General features: G+C 43.0%; 1 protein-coding gene across 1 annotated transcript in view; it reads right to left on the bottom strand.

Moving 5' to 3' along the window:
* Window positions 1–280: 280 nt before the first annotated feature.
* The window catches only part of LOC149444252 (uncharacterized), a 40,137-nt gene continuing 24,073 nt past the window's right edge, over window positions 281–16,344 (bottom strand). The window contains exons 9-14 of the mRNA XM_089654751.1: window positions 15,067–15,171; window positions 13,306–13,325; window positions 11,268–11,399; window positions 10,074–10,208; window positions 5,448–5,487; window positions 281–3,860 (exon numbers count right to left, since the gene is read on the bottom strand). Coding sequence (XP_089510877.1) covers window positions 3,574–3,860; window positions 5,448–5,487; window positions 10,074–10,208; window positions 11,268–11,399; window positions 13,306–13,325; window positions 15,067–15,171 — 719 coding nt within the window. The 3' untranslated portion in view covers window positions 281–3,573. The remainder of the gene's footprint in view (window positions 3,861–5,447; window positions 5,488–10,073; window positions 10,209–11,267; window positions 11,400–13,305; window positions 13,326–15,066; window positions 15,172–16,344) is intronic.

Genomic DNA, 16,344 nt, shown 5'->3' with positions numbered 1-16,344 from the left:
AAAAATACATTTAAAGACATACAGTATATTTGAAAATGTATTTTTAAAAATATTTTTCATATATTTTGTAATAAAAACACATTTCAACATACAGTGTGTGTGTGTGTGTATGTATATATATATATATATATATATATATATATATGTGTATGTGTGTATATATATGTATATATATATATATATATATATATATATAATTTATTGAAATATATTGAATACGGACAAAATTGTAGTATTTCAAATATATGTCAACATATTTGGGAAGAATATTTTAAAAATATATTTAAAATATATTTTTCTTGTATCTGGGTATATATCAGACCCAGACCAGCCACCTGTGGCAACTCTGGCGTTTGCAAAAAAAATAAAATAAGAGCATGCACGTGCCCCTGTGCTGTTTTACTCCCAGTCAACCCAATTTTAATACTACCTTAAATCATGGTAATATACAAACATTAGATTTGGTCCACTTTGGCGAGCCAGCCAGGTCCCACCTTTTTACAAGACGTATTTTACTACAGGACTTGGCACACTTTGCTCATTTACAAATTCCTGTGCTTCATATATCCGCTATTTTTTTTTTTTTTTCCTTTGTTTAATTCTGGCCGTCATGTAAAAAACCTGCCATTATGGCATACAAATGCGGCCTTTTAATAGCCATAATGTACATTTTAACATAAATAGAATAAAACACTTCATCTGATTATGGTTTAAATAATAAAAGTCTTTAACTAATAAAATCATTTTTTTCACATTCTACCTACAACTGGTTTGATCCCATTGGCTGCTTATATTTGTTTCTCTTACTACCCTCTCCGCTGTGCGGTTCCGGTTCCAGGATAGTAAAGAGGAAACTCCGGGGTATGACTTGGAGCTTACATATGGCTGAAGACTCTCTCTCACTCCCCATGTGACAGCCCTGGCTGGCGATGTGTCCAATCAGCAAGCATCAGTGCTATCACATGGGAGGAAGTGCAGTGAGTCAAATGAGCCCCTTTACCGGGAAGTACCGGGTATTTCTCTTTGCTCATCACAAAAAGAGAAACAGGGGAGCAAAAAGCAGGAGTTTATGCTGCGGGGGAGGGCGGCATTATGCTTTTTACAGATTGGGAAGCCTTAATCCATGGTGGATCACTTTTTCGGAGGTGGTTTGGAGATGGCTTACAGGCATACTACTGCCATTCGAATTCCAATTTTTTTTTCGTTCCCATTGGGGATTTTACATTGGACTACCATGCCGCAGTCTTCATAGCCGTGTTTGGCATACGGTTGCGGCACGGTCCTATTGACTTCAATGGGCAAGTTTCAGAGGCAGCACCATCTGCCAAACTCATTGTGCCATGTTAGAATTGCTGCGCAGTGAAGGAATTGTGGCATGCAGTTGACTTCAATGGAAAAGTCCAACATACAATGCCACTTTTTAAAGTCGAAGGGGAGGGAGTCACATGCTCCCTCTTACCCAGAAGATATTTCTCTTTGCTCATTGCAAACAGATATACAGTTGAGCAAAAGGTAGGAGCTTATGTTGCAGGGGAGGGCGGCATTAGGCTTCTTTCACATTGGCAGTAGCCTTAATCCATGGTGGGTCACTTTTTCGGAGGTGGTTTGGAGATGGCTTACAAGCATACTACTGCCATTCCAATTCCAATTTTTTTTCCATTCCCATTGGGGATTTTATATTGAACTACCATGCTGCATTCTTCATAGCCATGTTTGGCATATGGTTGCGGCACGGTCCTACCGACTTCAATGGGCAAGTTTCAGAGGCAGCACCATCTGCCAAACTCATTGTGCCATGTTAGAATTGCAGCACAGTGAAGGAGTTGCGGCATGCAGTTGACTTCAATGGAAAAGTCCAACCTACAACGCCACTTTTCTAAGTCGCATGCTCCCTCTTACCCAGAAGATATTTCTTTTTCCTCATTGCAAACAGATATACAGTTGAGCAAAAGTCAGGAGTTTATGCTGCTGGGGAGGGCGGCATTAGGCTTCTTTCACATTGGCAGTAGCCTTAATCCATGGTGGATCACTTTTCCAGAGATGGTTTACAGGCATACTGCGACCTCTTGAGATCCAATTTTTTTCTTTATTCCCACTGGAGATTTTACATGGAACCAACATGCCACAACCACCATAGCCGTGTTTCGGCATACAGTGGTGGCTTGACTTCAATGGGCAAGTTTGCCAGGCAGCGCCGCCTGTCAAACCCAACATGCCTAGTTAAAATTTCCACACCACGAAGCATCGTGGATGTGGCAAAAGTAGACAGAACCGATCAGCCGTGATCCTGAATTTAATTTTTTTTTTCCAATCCTATTGGGGATTTTACAATGAACTACCATGCCACAACCACCATGTGGTGGCAGTGCTGTCTTATTGACTTCAATGGGCGAGTTTGACAGTCATTGTCGCCTGTCCAACTCAGCATGTTGAGTTACAATTGCCGCGCCATTAAGTATTGTGGCTGCGGAAATGTAAACAGAACTAATCAGTCGCAATCCTGACTTCCAGGTTTTTTTCGATCCCATTTGGGATTTTACATTAAACTACTGCACCACAACCACCATGGCCATGTTTGGCACGCGGTTGCAATGGTGTCCCATTCACAGGAGATGTCAAAGTCAACATGCCAAGGTATAATTGTGGCACCGCAGACCATGGCAATGTAAAAAGACCTGAACAACCGCCATCTTGAATTTAAATTTTTTTTTTCGATCCCATTGGAAATTTTACAGTGAATTACTCAGCCGAAAACAGCATGGCTGTGTTTGGCACATGGTTGCAGTGCTGCCCCATTGACTTCAATGGGCGAATTTGGCAGGTGACAACTATGTAAACAAAACGGAGCAGCCGCCATGTCTGCTTGTAGGTGGACAGGCAGGAGTGGTAAACATGGGGATCAACCCTCTATTTTTCACTACTACCAGTTTAAATTAAGCCTTTAACATGCCATAGGCATCATAAAGTATAAAATAGTATTCTGTTTATATAGGTCTGTATATACTTCATGAAAAAGTAAAAAAATACCTACAAAAGTAGCCTAGTAAACAGTATCATAAAAGCAGCTTGATACAAAAATACGAAGGAAACATTCTGCTGTTTTCCACCGTTGACTTTTGTTAGTTGGCTTTAAACGTTAAACTTTCGTTTTAAATTAAAAAAAAGGAAATAAGGTAACTTCCTCCCAGGAAATTGTCTGAATTATAAAACAAAGTATATAATGTGCGACACGTGTTAGCGGACCATCAGCGATCCATCAGGTACCTTTTTAGTAAGATACATTTTCTAGTTTTACCGTATTGGCCCGAAAGGGATAGACGTAGAAAGTCTTCCAATATCCAACTTTCAGTTCCCTTTTTGAGTGGCCATTGTACAGGAGGGACAATAGAAGGGGAGTCTTCCCTTAAAAGCTAAAATCCGCATTGGAATCTGAAGTGGTCTCTTTAAGACCAAAAACACTCAAGAGATTCCATATTTAGATGGCCCCAAAGGGCAAAAATGGTCTTCAAGAGGTCAAGTTTTAACACCACAGAAATAACCAATAAAATGGTGGCCGATGCAGGCACCAGAACCCTACATGATTGGAGGGTTTCTACTCCTTAAATAATTTATAATATTTTCAACACACCCTGCCAACTCCATGTTTCTGAGGGCGCAGAAGATGCTCTCCATAGAGGCTTGCTTCCCCGTCAGGGTCCGCCAGCGTTCCAGGAGTTTATAACACTGTTCATAAGTATTGTTAGGATGGTCTTTAATTATACAGTCTATGGTGATATTGGGGACATGCAGGTCTCTCACAAGGCGAACGATGTGTTTCATGTCGACATTATCAATGACACAGTGGATGCAAGCTGTCCAATCTGTCGGGAAAAAAGAAACGTCAACAATGAATGAGATGAATCAGATTCGCTTTATAATTAAAGTGGTATTAAACCCCAAAACATTAATGTATTATATTGCAGTTTCCCAATTCTTAAAGCAGTAGTAAATTCTGAAGTGAAAGTCTGCCCTACAGGTAAGCAGTTGCATTGATGCAGAGCACATGTGTGGAAGTGACGTCATCGCGCTCCGGCCATTCAAACTCGGGGCACACAGAAGGGTCCAGGCAGCAAGGGGAGGAGAATCGGATAGTGATTAGTGTGGCAGGTGGGGGAGATAACTTGAATCGATATTTTGCTGCTCCCCTGCAGCAGCTGAATGCCGGTGGGAGAGAGGAGAGCGCATGTGTGTTAGTGACGTCATCACGTTCAGGCCATTCAAACTCGGGGCACACAGAAGGGTCCAGGCAGCAAGGGGAGGAGAATCGGAGAGTGATCAGTGTGGCAGGTGGGGGAGAAAACTTGAATCGATATTTTGCTGCTCCCCTGCAGCAGCTGAATGCCGGTGGGAGAGAGGAGAGCGCATCTGTGGAAGTGATGTGATCGCGCTCCGGCCATTCAAACTTGGGGCACACAGAAGGGTCCAGGCAGCAAGGGGAGGAGAATCGGATAGTGATCAGTGTGGCAGATGGGGGAGATAACTTGAATCAATATTTTGCTGTTCCCCTGTAGCAGCTGAATGCCGGTGGGAGAGAGGAGAGCGCATGTGTGTTAGTGATTGTCATTGCGCTCCGGCCATTCAAACTCGGGGCACACAGAAGGGTCCAGGCAGCAAGGGGAGGAGAATCGGATAGTGATCAACATGGCAGGTGAGGGAGATAGCTTGAATCGATCTTTTGTTGCTCCCCTGCAGCAGCTGAATGCCGGTGGGAGAGAGGAGAGCGCATGTGTGTTAGTGACGTCATTGCGCTCTGGCCATTCAAACTTGGGGCACACAGAAGGGTCCAGGCAACAGGGGGAGGAGAATCGGATTGTGATCAACATGGCAGGTGGGGGAGATAGCTTGAATCAATCTTTTGTTGCTCCTCTGCAGCAGCTGAATTCCGGTGGGAGGGAGGAGGAATTGCTGGCTGTCAGCTGCTGCAGGGGAGCCACGAAAGAACAATTCTTATTTCCCCCACCCGACTCATTGATCACCTGCACAAAACATATGCAATTCCCCCTGCTTGGGGGAGGACCGTGCACCTAGTGTCCATGAGATAAGACGGACCTGCCGCTGGGGTTCACACATCTAATCACAGTGCATGTGTATTTGCAGGTGTGAATGCACCTTTGTTCAAAAGTTCTGAGCTGAGCTAAGCGACATCGGCAGTTCTCTGGATTCCGTGCTGAGCAGGGGGGGCCCCCTGAGAACACCTTGTATTTTTCTCAATGAATGCAAAGATTTTGCTGATTGGATGAGTTGGACATTATCACTCCAGCTCTACACCTTGTCCAGGAAGAGAACCCTTGCATTCATTGAGAAAAATGGGAATGCATGTGTGTGGTGGCATCAGGGAACAAGACCTCTGATTGGCTACAACAATGAAGTGTATTTAAATTCAATATGGGGGTCTAACAAATACTTACAGCAGTCACAAGGCGGCCGCTGGCTACAGTCAGTACAGGGCTGGTAAGAAAAAAGATATATCATTAGAGAACCATAAGCTACTAATATAGTCACCTTTAAAAGATAACAAAACCAAAACAGGAATGTATTGCAGCTTACAATCCTCGGATGTGGTCGCTGCATTAGTTTTCTTTTCTTTTTTTCACTGTAAATACATTTTTAGAAAATGCAGAGAATCCCCGCGGATCCTGCCAGAAATACCACGTCCTGCACTGAATGATATCTTCCTTCCTAGCTATCCTCTGTTATCTACCCGGTACCCTGCCCCAAATGTAATGGGGGCCACAGGTTGGAGACCACGGCTTCAATATATTCATCAAGCACCCTTCATCATCATCATCATCATCATCACCATCCTCATCAATAATCAATAACCAATCATATAACCAACCAGTATCCTCACAATCTCCCATCATTCCCCATCATCCCCCCATCAGCACAATGCTGGACGTGGTTCTACAGAATATAACTGCCTACTAATACTTATAATTACATAGTAGATTCTTCATCTAGGGAGTATCCACTTGCCTTAGGGAAGTGGTCTCTAAACTGCAGCCAGGGGGCCGGATGTGGCCCATCGTTTGCTTTTATCTGGCCCTTGAAGCATTATTCAAACTACTTTCAGCAACAGTGGGGCATAGTTCCTATCACTGGCACCGACAATGGGGTACTATTCCTCCCAATGACACCAATGATGGGCACTATTCATCCCATTGACACCAATGATGGGGCACTATTCATCCCAAAGACACCAATGATGGGGCACTATTCCTCCCAATGACACCAATGATGGGGCACTATTCCTCCCACTGACACCAATGATGGGGCACTATTCCTCCCACTGACACCAACGATGGGGCATTATTCCTCCCACTGACACCAATGATGGGCACTATTCAACCCATTGACACCAATGATGGGCACTATTCAACCCATTGACACCAATGATGTTACATTATTCCTCCCACTGACACCAACGATGGGGCATTATTCCTCCCACTGACACCAATGATGGGCACTATTCAACCCATTGAAACCAATGATATTACACTAGTCCTCCCACTGACACCAACGATGGGGCATTATTCCTCCCACTAATACCAATGATGGGGCACTATTCCTCCCACTGACACCAACAATGGGGCATTATTCATCCCATTGACACCAATCATGGGCACTCTTCATCCCATTGACACCAATGATGGGGCATTATTCCTCTCACTGATACCAATGATGGGACACTATTCCTCCCACTGACACCAATGATGGGGTATTATTCCTCCCACTGATACCAATGATGGGGCACTATTCCTCCCACTGGCACCGACAATGGGGCACTATTCCTCCCAATGACACCAATGATGGGCACTATTCATCCCATTGACACCAATGATGGGGCACTATTCATCCCAAAGACATCAATGATGGGGCACTATTCCTCCCAATGACACCAATGATGGGGCACTATTCCTCCCACTGACACCAATGATGGGGCACTATTCCTCCCACTGACACCAACGATGGGGCATTATTCCTCCCACTGACACCAATGATGGGCACTATTCAACCCATTGACACCAATGATGGGCACTATTCAACCCATTGACACCAATGATGTTACATTATTCCTCCCACTGACACCAACGATGGGGCATTATTCCTCCCACTGACACCAATGATGGGCACTATTCAACCCATTGAAACCAATGATATTACACTAGTCCTCCCACTGACACCAACGATGGGGCATTATTCCTCCCACTAATACCAATGATGGGGCACTATTCCTCCCACTGACACCAACAATGGGGCATTATTCATCCCATTGACACCAATCATGGGCACTCTTCATCCCATTGAAACCAATGATGGGGCATTATTCCTCTCACTGATACCAATGATGGGACACTATTCCTCCCACTGACACCAATGATGGGGCATTATTCCTCCCACTGATACCAATGATGGGGCACTATTCCTCCCACTGACACCAATGATGGGACACTATTCCTCCCACTGATACTAATGATGGGGCACTATTCCTCCCACTGATACCAATGATGGGGCACTATTCCTCCCACTGACACCAATGATGGGGCACTATTCCTCCCACTGACACCAATGATGGGGCACTATTCCTCCCACTGACACCAATGATGGGGCACTATTCCTCCCACTGACACCAATGATGGGGCACTATTCCTCCCACTGATACCAATGATGGGGCACTATTCCTCCCACTGACACCAATGATGGGGCACTATTTCCCCCACTGACACCAATGATAGGGCACTATTCCTCCCACTGACACCAACGATGGTACACAATTCCTGCAACTGACACCAATAGGGCAATGATTCTTAACCTCAGTCCTCAACAGGTCGTGTTTTCAGGAGCTACTACACCTTGCACAGAGAAATACACAGCAGCATGTCCATGATGACAGGGGAGAGATCTGTGTTGCTTACACACAGGTTTCTCCCCTGTCAGCCTTCCCCGACGATCACCAAGTGCCGGCTGGGACCCGGTGATTGACATCCCTAGCCGCCAATAGCGGCATGGGTAGTGCAGCACATGGCGCCCCCTACCTGGAATTGCAAATCACAAATACACACACAGACATGTATATATACACTCACACACATACATACACACACATATATATATATATACAGTTGCAAGAAAAAGTATGTGAACCCCTTGGGATTACGTGGAGTTTTGCATGAATTGGGCATAAAATGTGCTCTGAACGTCATCTAAGTCACAACAATAGAAGAACACAGTCTGCTGAACATAATACTACACAAACATTAGATGTTGCCATGGTTTAATTGCACATAACATGTAAACATTCACAGTGCAGGGAGGAAAAAGTATGTGAGGCCCTGGCTTAATGACTTCTCCCAGAGCTAATTGGAGCCAGGAGTGAGCCAACCTTGACTCCAATCAGTGTGATGATATTGGATGTGTTGCTGACAGCTGTCCTGCCCTTAAAAAACACACACCTGTTTTGGGTTTACTGGTTTCAAGAAGCACTGTCTGATGTGAACCATGCCTCGCAGAAAAGAGCTCTCAGAAGACCTACGATCAAGAATTGTTGACTTGCATGAAGCTGGAAAGGGTTACAAAAGTATCTCCAAAAGCCTTGATGTTCATGTGTCCACGGTAAGACAGACTGTCTACAAATGGAGAAAGTTTAGCACTGTTGCTACTCTCCCTAGGCGTGGTCATCCTGTAAAAATGACTGCAAGAGCACAGCGCAGAATGCTGCATGAGGTAAAGAAGAATCCCAGAGTGTCGGCTAAAGACCTACAGAAATCTCTGGCACATGCTAACATTTTTGTTGACACATCTACAATAAGGAAAACATTAAACAAGAATGGAGTACATGGGAGGACACCATGGAGGAAGCCATTGCTGGCCAAAAAGAATATTGCAGCACATTTGAAGTTTGCAAAAGAGCACCTGGATGTTCCACAGCACTACTGGCAGAATATACTGTGGACAGATGACACCAAGATTGAGTTGTTTGGGAAGAACACACAACACTATGTGTGGAGAAAAAAAGGCACAGCACACCAACATCAAAACCTCATCCCCACTGTGAAACATGGCGGAGGGAGCATCATGGTTTGGGGCTGCTTTGCTGCCTCAGGGCCTGGATGGATTGTTGTCATTGATGGGAAAATGAATTCCAGAGTTTATCAAGACATTTTGCAAGAAAACGTACGACCATCTGTCCGCCAACTGAAGCTCCGCAGAGGATGGGTGATGCAACAGGACAATGACCCAAAGCATACAAGTAATTCAACAAAACAATGGCTGCAACAGCACACAATACGCCTTCTGGAGTGGCCCAGTTAGAGTCCTGACCTCAACCCGATTGAAATGCTGTGGCATGACCTTAAGAGAGCGATTCACACCAGAGATCCCAAGAATATTGCTACACTGAAACAGTTTTGTGAAGAGGAGTGGTCCAAAATGACTCCAGATCGTTGTGCAGGTCTGATCTGCAACTACAGGAAACGTTTGGTTGAGGTTATTGCTGCCAAAGGAGGGTCAACCAGTTATTAAGTCCAAAGGTTCACATACTTTTTCCTCCCTGCACTGTGAATGTTTACATGTTATGTGCAATTAAACCACGGCAACATCTAATGTTTGTGTAGTATTATGTTCAGCAGACTGTGTTCTTCTATTGTTGTAACTTAGATGACGTTCAGAGCACATTTTATGCCCAATTCATGCAAAACTCCACGTAATCCCAAGGGGTTCACATACTTTTTCTTGCAACTGTATATATATATATACACACACATATATATATATATATATATATATATATATATATATATATATATATATACATACATATATATCACACATACAAATATATATACACACACACACGCGTGATTTTGCGCAGCCCTGCTGCCCTGTAGCAATATTTCTGCTATAGGGCGGCGGGAAAGTGGTTAATAAACGTGTCTTTTTTTCCACCACTCATCCCATTGTACTATATTAGTGTTCTAGCGGAATGGAAATGTTTTACTGCGGAAAGAAAAGATGTGGATAAATATAGAACTTACTTCGTTGTTCTCAGTGGCTCCTCCCCCGCCCCCTCCGCTGTCATCCCTGCCAGGCCCAGGATCTTCGGTGCATTGGGGTCCCTGTGTCTGGGAAGGTTCTTTCTGCTCAGTTACCCCATTAGAAGGATCCATAGCCTAATGCGGGAAGAAGAGGGAAGTGTGGATTGGGTAGATAGAAAGAGAAATACTGTATGTGTTCACATTAGAAAACATACAAACTGGTATGTCTACCGCATAAGTACCCGGGCACACCGCTGCGATTTCAGGTTTTGCGAATAAAAATCGCACTTGAAATCGCATCTAATGAATGTGAATGTCGGTGTCTTAACACGTGCGATTTGCTGCAGCGCGATTTCTAAAGTAGTTCTTGCGTTACTTTTTCTGCAGTTTTTGTTTCACGTACATAGAATATAATGGAAATCGCACTGCAAAATGCAAGAAATTGTTGAAAATCTTCACAAGTAGCAATAAAGTCTTCTGAAATTGCACACAGATCGCGCAATTTTAGATCGCAGAGGTGTGACCGGGGTGTAAACCTGGTACACATTGGCAGTGGATACATCAGCAAAAAAACACACAAACCTCACATTTTTATTGTGATTAGACATGCGCGGGTCGTTTAGTTCCAAATCTAATTCGGATGAATTTTTCATTATTAGAAGATTTGCATGTATCCGAATTTCCAAATGACAATAGTAAAAAATGTAAAAGAATACAAAATATTGAAACTAAATTTCATTCGCACTTCAAATTGAATTAAAAAAACAAATTTGAGATATAAAATATTGCTGCCCTTTTGCTGATTTCCTCCAGACTATGCATATTTGTGTTAGAATATATCCGTCTTATGAAATTCGAATTTTAAAAAGAACAGAGTAGAATAAAATAGAATATAAAAGAATAGAATAGAAAATAAAAACATAAAATAGAACATAACAGAAAATAAAAGAATAGAATAAACTAGAAAATAATAGAACAGGAAAAAGATAATAGATTTGTACAGAATAGAATATAGCGGTTTTCCAAAATTCGAATTTTGAAAATGATAAAATGGGATGAAACAGAATAGAATGGAGTAAAACAGAAAAAAATAGAAGAGAAAAAAAGGAATAGAATAGACTGTAAAAAAACTAAAATAAAAAGGATTTCGGCTGGAATTCCACTTTGAAAATACAAAAATAAAAAACTTCTTACATTGCTGCTTTTCAGTAGTGGCATTGTCTCCAGAACTGGTGCTGTTGGTACCCCTTGACTGGCCCTCTCAGCTAGCGGCGTAGACTGTAAGGAAGAGCTGGCACTGGGATCTGTGCTGCTAGCGAGCAAATTCTAGGCGAAAAATAATGAATCAAGGACATCATATTACAATGTCACACACAGGGGCGGACTGACAACTCATGGGGCCCCCGGGCAATAGGGGATCATGGGGCCCCTGTGTCCTTGCCCACACCCAAAAAATCCTATGAAAAAGGTACCAGGGGCATCTCATGGGGCCACCTACTGACCCCGGGCCCTCAGACAGTGCCCAAGTGCTCGAATGGTCAATCCGCCCCTGGTCACACACATACCGTGTGTGTGTGTGAATATACATCTAAAAAAAAATGAAAGGAAGACTTTTTAATCAGAGTGTAGCATCAAGTCAATGAAACTCCTGGGATATTGATCTGGTCAGGTAAGTAGCAGAGGGGGTTGGTAATCAGTTTCAGCTGCTTTGGTGTTAATGAAATGAACAAGAGGTGCAATAGATGGGCAACAATGAGATGACCCCCAAAACAGGAAGGTTTTAAAGGTGGGCATTTTTTTCCCTACTCATCTTTTCTGACTGTTTTTCACTAGTTTTGCATTTGGCTAGGGTCAGTGTCACTACTGGTAGCATGAGGCCATACCTGGACCCTACAGAGGTTGCACAGGCAGTCCAACTCCTCCAGGATGGCACATCAGTACGTGCCATTGCCAGAAGGTTTGCTGTGTCTCCTAACACAGTCTCAAGAGCATGGAGGAGATTCCAGGAGACAGGCAGTTACTCTAGGAGAGCTGGACAGGGCCGTAGAAGGTCCTTAACCCATCAGCAGGACCGGTATCTGCTCCTTTGTGCAAGGAGGACCAGGATGAGCACTGCCAGAGCCCTACAAAATGACCTCCAGCAGGCCACTGGTGTGAATGTCTCTGACCAAACAATCAGAAACAGACTTCATGAGGGTGGCCTGAGGGCCCGACGTCCTCTAGTGGGCCCTGTGCTCACTGCCCGGCACCACTGAGCTTGATTGGCATTTTCCATTGAACACAGCATTGGCAGGTCTGCCTCTGGCACCCTGTGCTTTTCACAGATGAGATCAGGTTCACCCTGAGCACATGTGACAGACGTGAAAGGGTCTGGAGAAGCCGTGGAGAACATTATGCTGCCTGTAACATGGTTCAGTATGACCGATATGGTGGTGGGTCAGTGATGGTCTAGGGAGGCATATCCATGGAGGGACATGCAGACCTCTACAGGCTAGACAATGGCACCCTGACTGCCATTAGGTATCGGGATGAAATCCCTGGACCCATTGTCAGACCCTACACTGGTGCAGTGGGTCCTGGGTTCCTCCTAGTGCATGACAATTCCCAGCCTCATGTGGGGAGAGTATGCAGGCAGTTCCTGGAGGATGAAGGAATTGATACCATTGAATGGCCCCCACGCTCACCTGACCTAAATCCAATAGAACACCTCTGGGATGTTATGTTTCGGTCCATCCGACGCCACCAGGTTGCACCTCAGACTGTCCAGGAGCTCAGTGATGCCCTGGTCCAGATCTGGGAGGAAATCCCCCAGGACACCATCTGTCGTCTCATTAGGAGCCTCCCCCGACGCTGTCAGGCATGCATACAAGCACGTGGGGGCCACACAAACTACTGAGGACCATTCTGAGTTGCTGCAATGAAATTTCATTAAAATGGACTCGCCTGCTGCATAATGTTTTCTTTGATTTTTTGGGTGGTGTCTTTGAATTCAGTCCTCTGTAAGTCGATCATTATCATTTCCATCAAACGATGGGGCGTCCTTACATTCCTAACACATTACGCCGTCCATGTCAGTATAGAGATCCAGCAGGAGATTCTTCCCCATTGAGATCTGATGGGTTTTCAAAGTGTTCCTTTCATTTTTTTGAGCAATGTATATATATAATTTTTTTTTTTTTTTTAAAAACGCTAAATTGAGAACATCAACACGATTGTAGAAAACATGTCTTACCTGGTTGAATTTTCGTTTATCTAAAATGAAGAAAAATAAATATTCAGGATTTAGGATGAGTATAAAAAACAAAAACCATTACATGCAAACATTTGGACATTGTTGTATTGATGGATTTATTTATTTGTAGCAAAGTAGAAATAATTTGAGGGTTCAGATGGATCCACATTGTGAATCTTTACAACTGACGGCAGATACAACTAGTATACAGTACAGGGGTCCCATATGACTGCCATAGGAAACCATCTGCACCCAATCCCATTTCCTCCTTTACCCTAGGTTCACATCTGTGCGGGTGGGGCCGCTGCGGATCCGCACAAAAATCCGTGCAGCCGCACCACCACAGAGGAATGTGGACCCGCGGGCGGGTGCCATTAATTCTAATGGCACACCGCCAGCACTGGAAAACGCAACCGTACTGGAAACGGAGGTTCCTGTGCGGGCTGCGATTTCCCAAATAGTGCAGAGACTTCTTCCCTGCGTGTCCCGGGAGTCCATTCAAATGAGCGGGCTCTTGTACCCGCGCAAAACGCGGCCCACAGGAACGTGGAGATGTGAACCTGGCCTTATAAAAAATGAGTGGGGTCATTACTGACTCCTGGACTGGGTTATAGCTCCTCCTTCTTTTTGCAGCAGTTCTTTATTACATTATATTATTACCCCCCCGATCGGACTTTGAAATCGTGCGGCTTCCAGTGAAGTCGCAATATTTCAAAGTCAGATAGCATTCCGACTTGAGGTGCAACTTGCAAGACATCTGCCTAGATATCTAGGCAAGTCGCACCTGAAGTAGTGCATGCGTTACTTTAGAAATCGCTGGCATTCCTGGCCCTTCCCCCCTGCTGAGTGCCCCCATAGCAAGCCGTTTGCTATGGGGGCACTCATGTGTGCTCGCCACCTCCTTATGTCCATAAGACACACAGATCATGGTGTAGCAGTGCCCTCTGCTCCCTCCTCACTGGCTTTGATTGACAGCAGCAGGAGCTGTGTCTGAGCCAATAAGGAGGGAGGGAGCTGGGCAAGCAGCTGCTCTCATACACATCGATGGATCGAGATTGGGCTCGGGAAGGGGCGGACTGACCATTTGGGAGGGCCCGGGGTCAGAAAGGGGCCCCATGAGATGCCCCTGGTACCTTTTTCATAGGCTTTTTTGGGTGTGGTTTGAGTGTGGGCAAGGACACAGGGGCCCCATGGTCCCCTATTGCCCGGGGGCCCCATGAGTTGTCAGTCCGCCCCTGGGCTCAGGTAAGAATAAGGGGGGGATCAGCACACCTTGTCAATCTTTTGTGCCCTTGGGAAAGCAAGAAAGATGTAAAAGTCTACGTGGAGTTATTTCAAAACACAATGTAATCTCCAAACACGGAAAGGTTTCTTCACAGTAAGAGCTGTGAAAACGTGGAATAGACTCCCTCAAGAGTTGGTTGTGGCCAGCTCAGTGGATTGCTGTAGGAAAGTCCTGGATTCCTTCTTGGATACACAGAATATAACTGGATATAACATTTATAGGTAAAGTTGATCCAGGAAATATCTGATTGCCTCTCGGGGGATCAGGAAGGAATGTTTTCCCTGCGGGAACAAATTGGATCGTGCTTTGCTGGGTTTAATTGCCTTCCTCTGGATCAACTGTGGATGTAGGATTATAACTTTTTTTTTTTTAATGGTTGAACTGGATGGACTTTTGTCTTTTTTCAGCCAGACTAACTATGTAACAATCTACAAATACAGTTCATACAAAGACATTATACCGCACGTCTCTCTTACCTCGTGATTTTCTGTATAAGCACCAAGAGCCAATCAGGATCATCGGTAATGTTATTACGGCTAGGATGATGAAAGCCACAAAATAGTAATTTATTGGTTGTTTATCTGGGGGAAAAGAAAATATAGATTTGGTTTGATTGACACATATATGAAAAGACCATTCTGGCTAAAAGGAATATTGCATTATGGGTAGATGGGGCGGAGCCAAGCAATCCACTAGGCCTGCCCAGATTCTGCCTTTCAGGCTTGGCCCCCCCTGGCAGATAGAAGTTTGAAGTCCATAGACATGTGCAGAACGAAAAAAAATGTGTTTTGTTTCGATTCGTTATTTAAATAATTTCGTTTTATTAAATTCATTTAATTTGTTTTCGGAATTCATTTAGTTTTCAAATTCGATTCAATTCTAACTGACGAAATTCGGAAAATTCAAATCGGCATTCAAATTCAAATGGGCATTTGTTATATTTGAAATTCAAATTTCAGAAGATGGTTATATTTTTTTCTATCTCAATCTATTCTATTTAATTGTTTGTTTTATTCTATTCTCTCCTTTTTCTTTCCTTTCTATTCTATTTTAATCTATTTGAATGCAAATTTATTCTGTTCAAAATTAGAATTTCAGAAGATGGTTATATTCTATTTTCTTCTTTTCTATTCTATTGAATTATATTTTATTGTTTTTTTTTCTATTCTATTATTTTTCATTCTATTGTATTTTTTTCTATTCTATGCTCATATTTTCTGTTCTATTCTAATCTATTCAAATTTAATTATATTCAAATTTCAAATTACGGAAGGCAGTTATATTCTATTTTATCCTATTGTTTTTTCTATTCTATTGTATTCTTTTATATTCTATTATTTTTCATTCTATTGTATTTTTTTCTATTCTATGCTCATATTTTCTGTTCTATTCTATTCTAATCTATTCAAATTGAATTATATTCAAATTTCAAATTACGGAAGGCAGTTATATTCTATTTTATTCTATTGTTTTTTCTATTCTATTGTATTCTTTTCTATTCTATTATTTTTCATTCTATTGTATTTTTTTCTATTCTATGCTCATATTTTCTATTCTATTCTATTCTAATCTATTCAAATTGAATTATATTCAAATTTCAAATTACGGAAGGCAGTAATATTCTATTTTATTCTATTGTTTTTTCTATTCTATTGTATTCTTTTATATTCTATTATTTTTCATTCTATTGTATTTTTTTCTATTCTATTCTCTTATTTTCTATTCTAATCTATTCAAATTGAATTATATTCAAA

This window comes from Staurois parvus, unplaced genomic scaffold, assembly GCF_062004578.1.
Source record: "Staurois parvus isolate SC_StPar_1 unplaced genomic scaffold, SC_StPar_1.0 ptg000796l, whole genome shotgun sequence".
Classification (NCBI taxonomy): domain Eukaryota; kingdom Metazoa; phylum Chordata; class Amphibia; order Anura; family Ranidae; genus Staurois; species Staurois parvus.
This window is presented reverse-complemented; position numbering and strand designations above follow the sequence as displayed.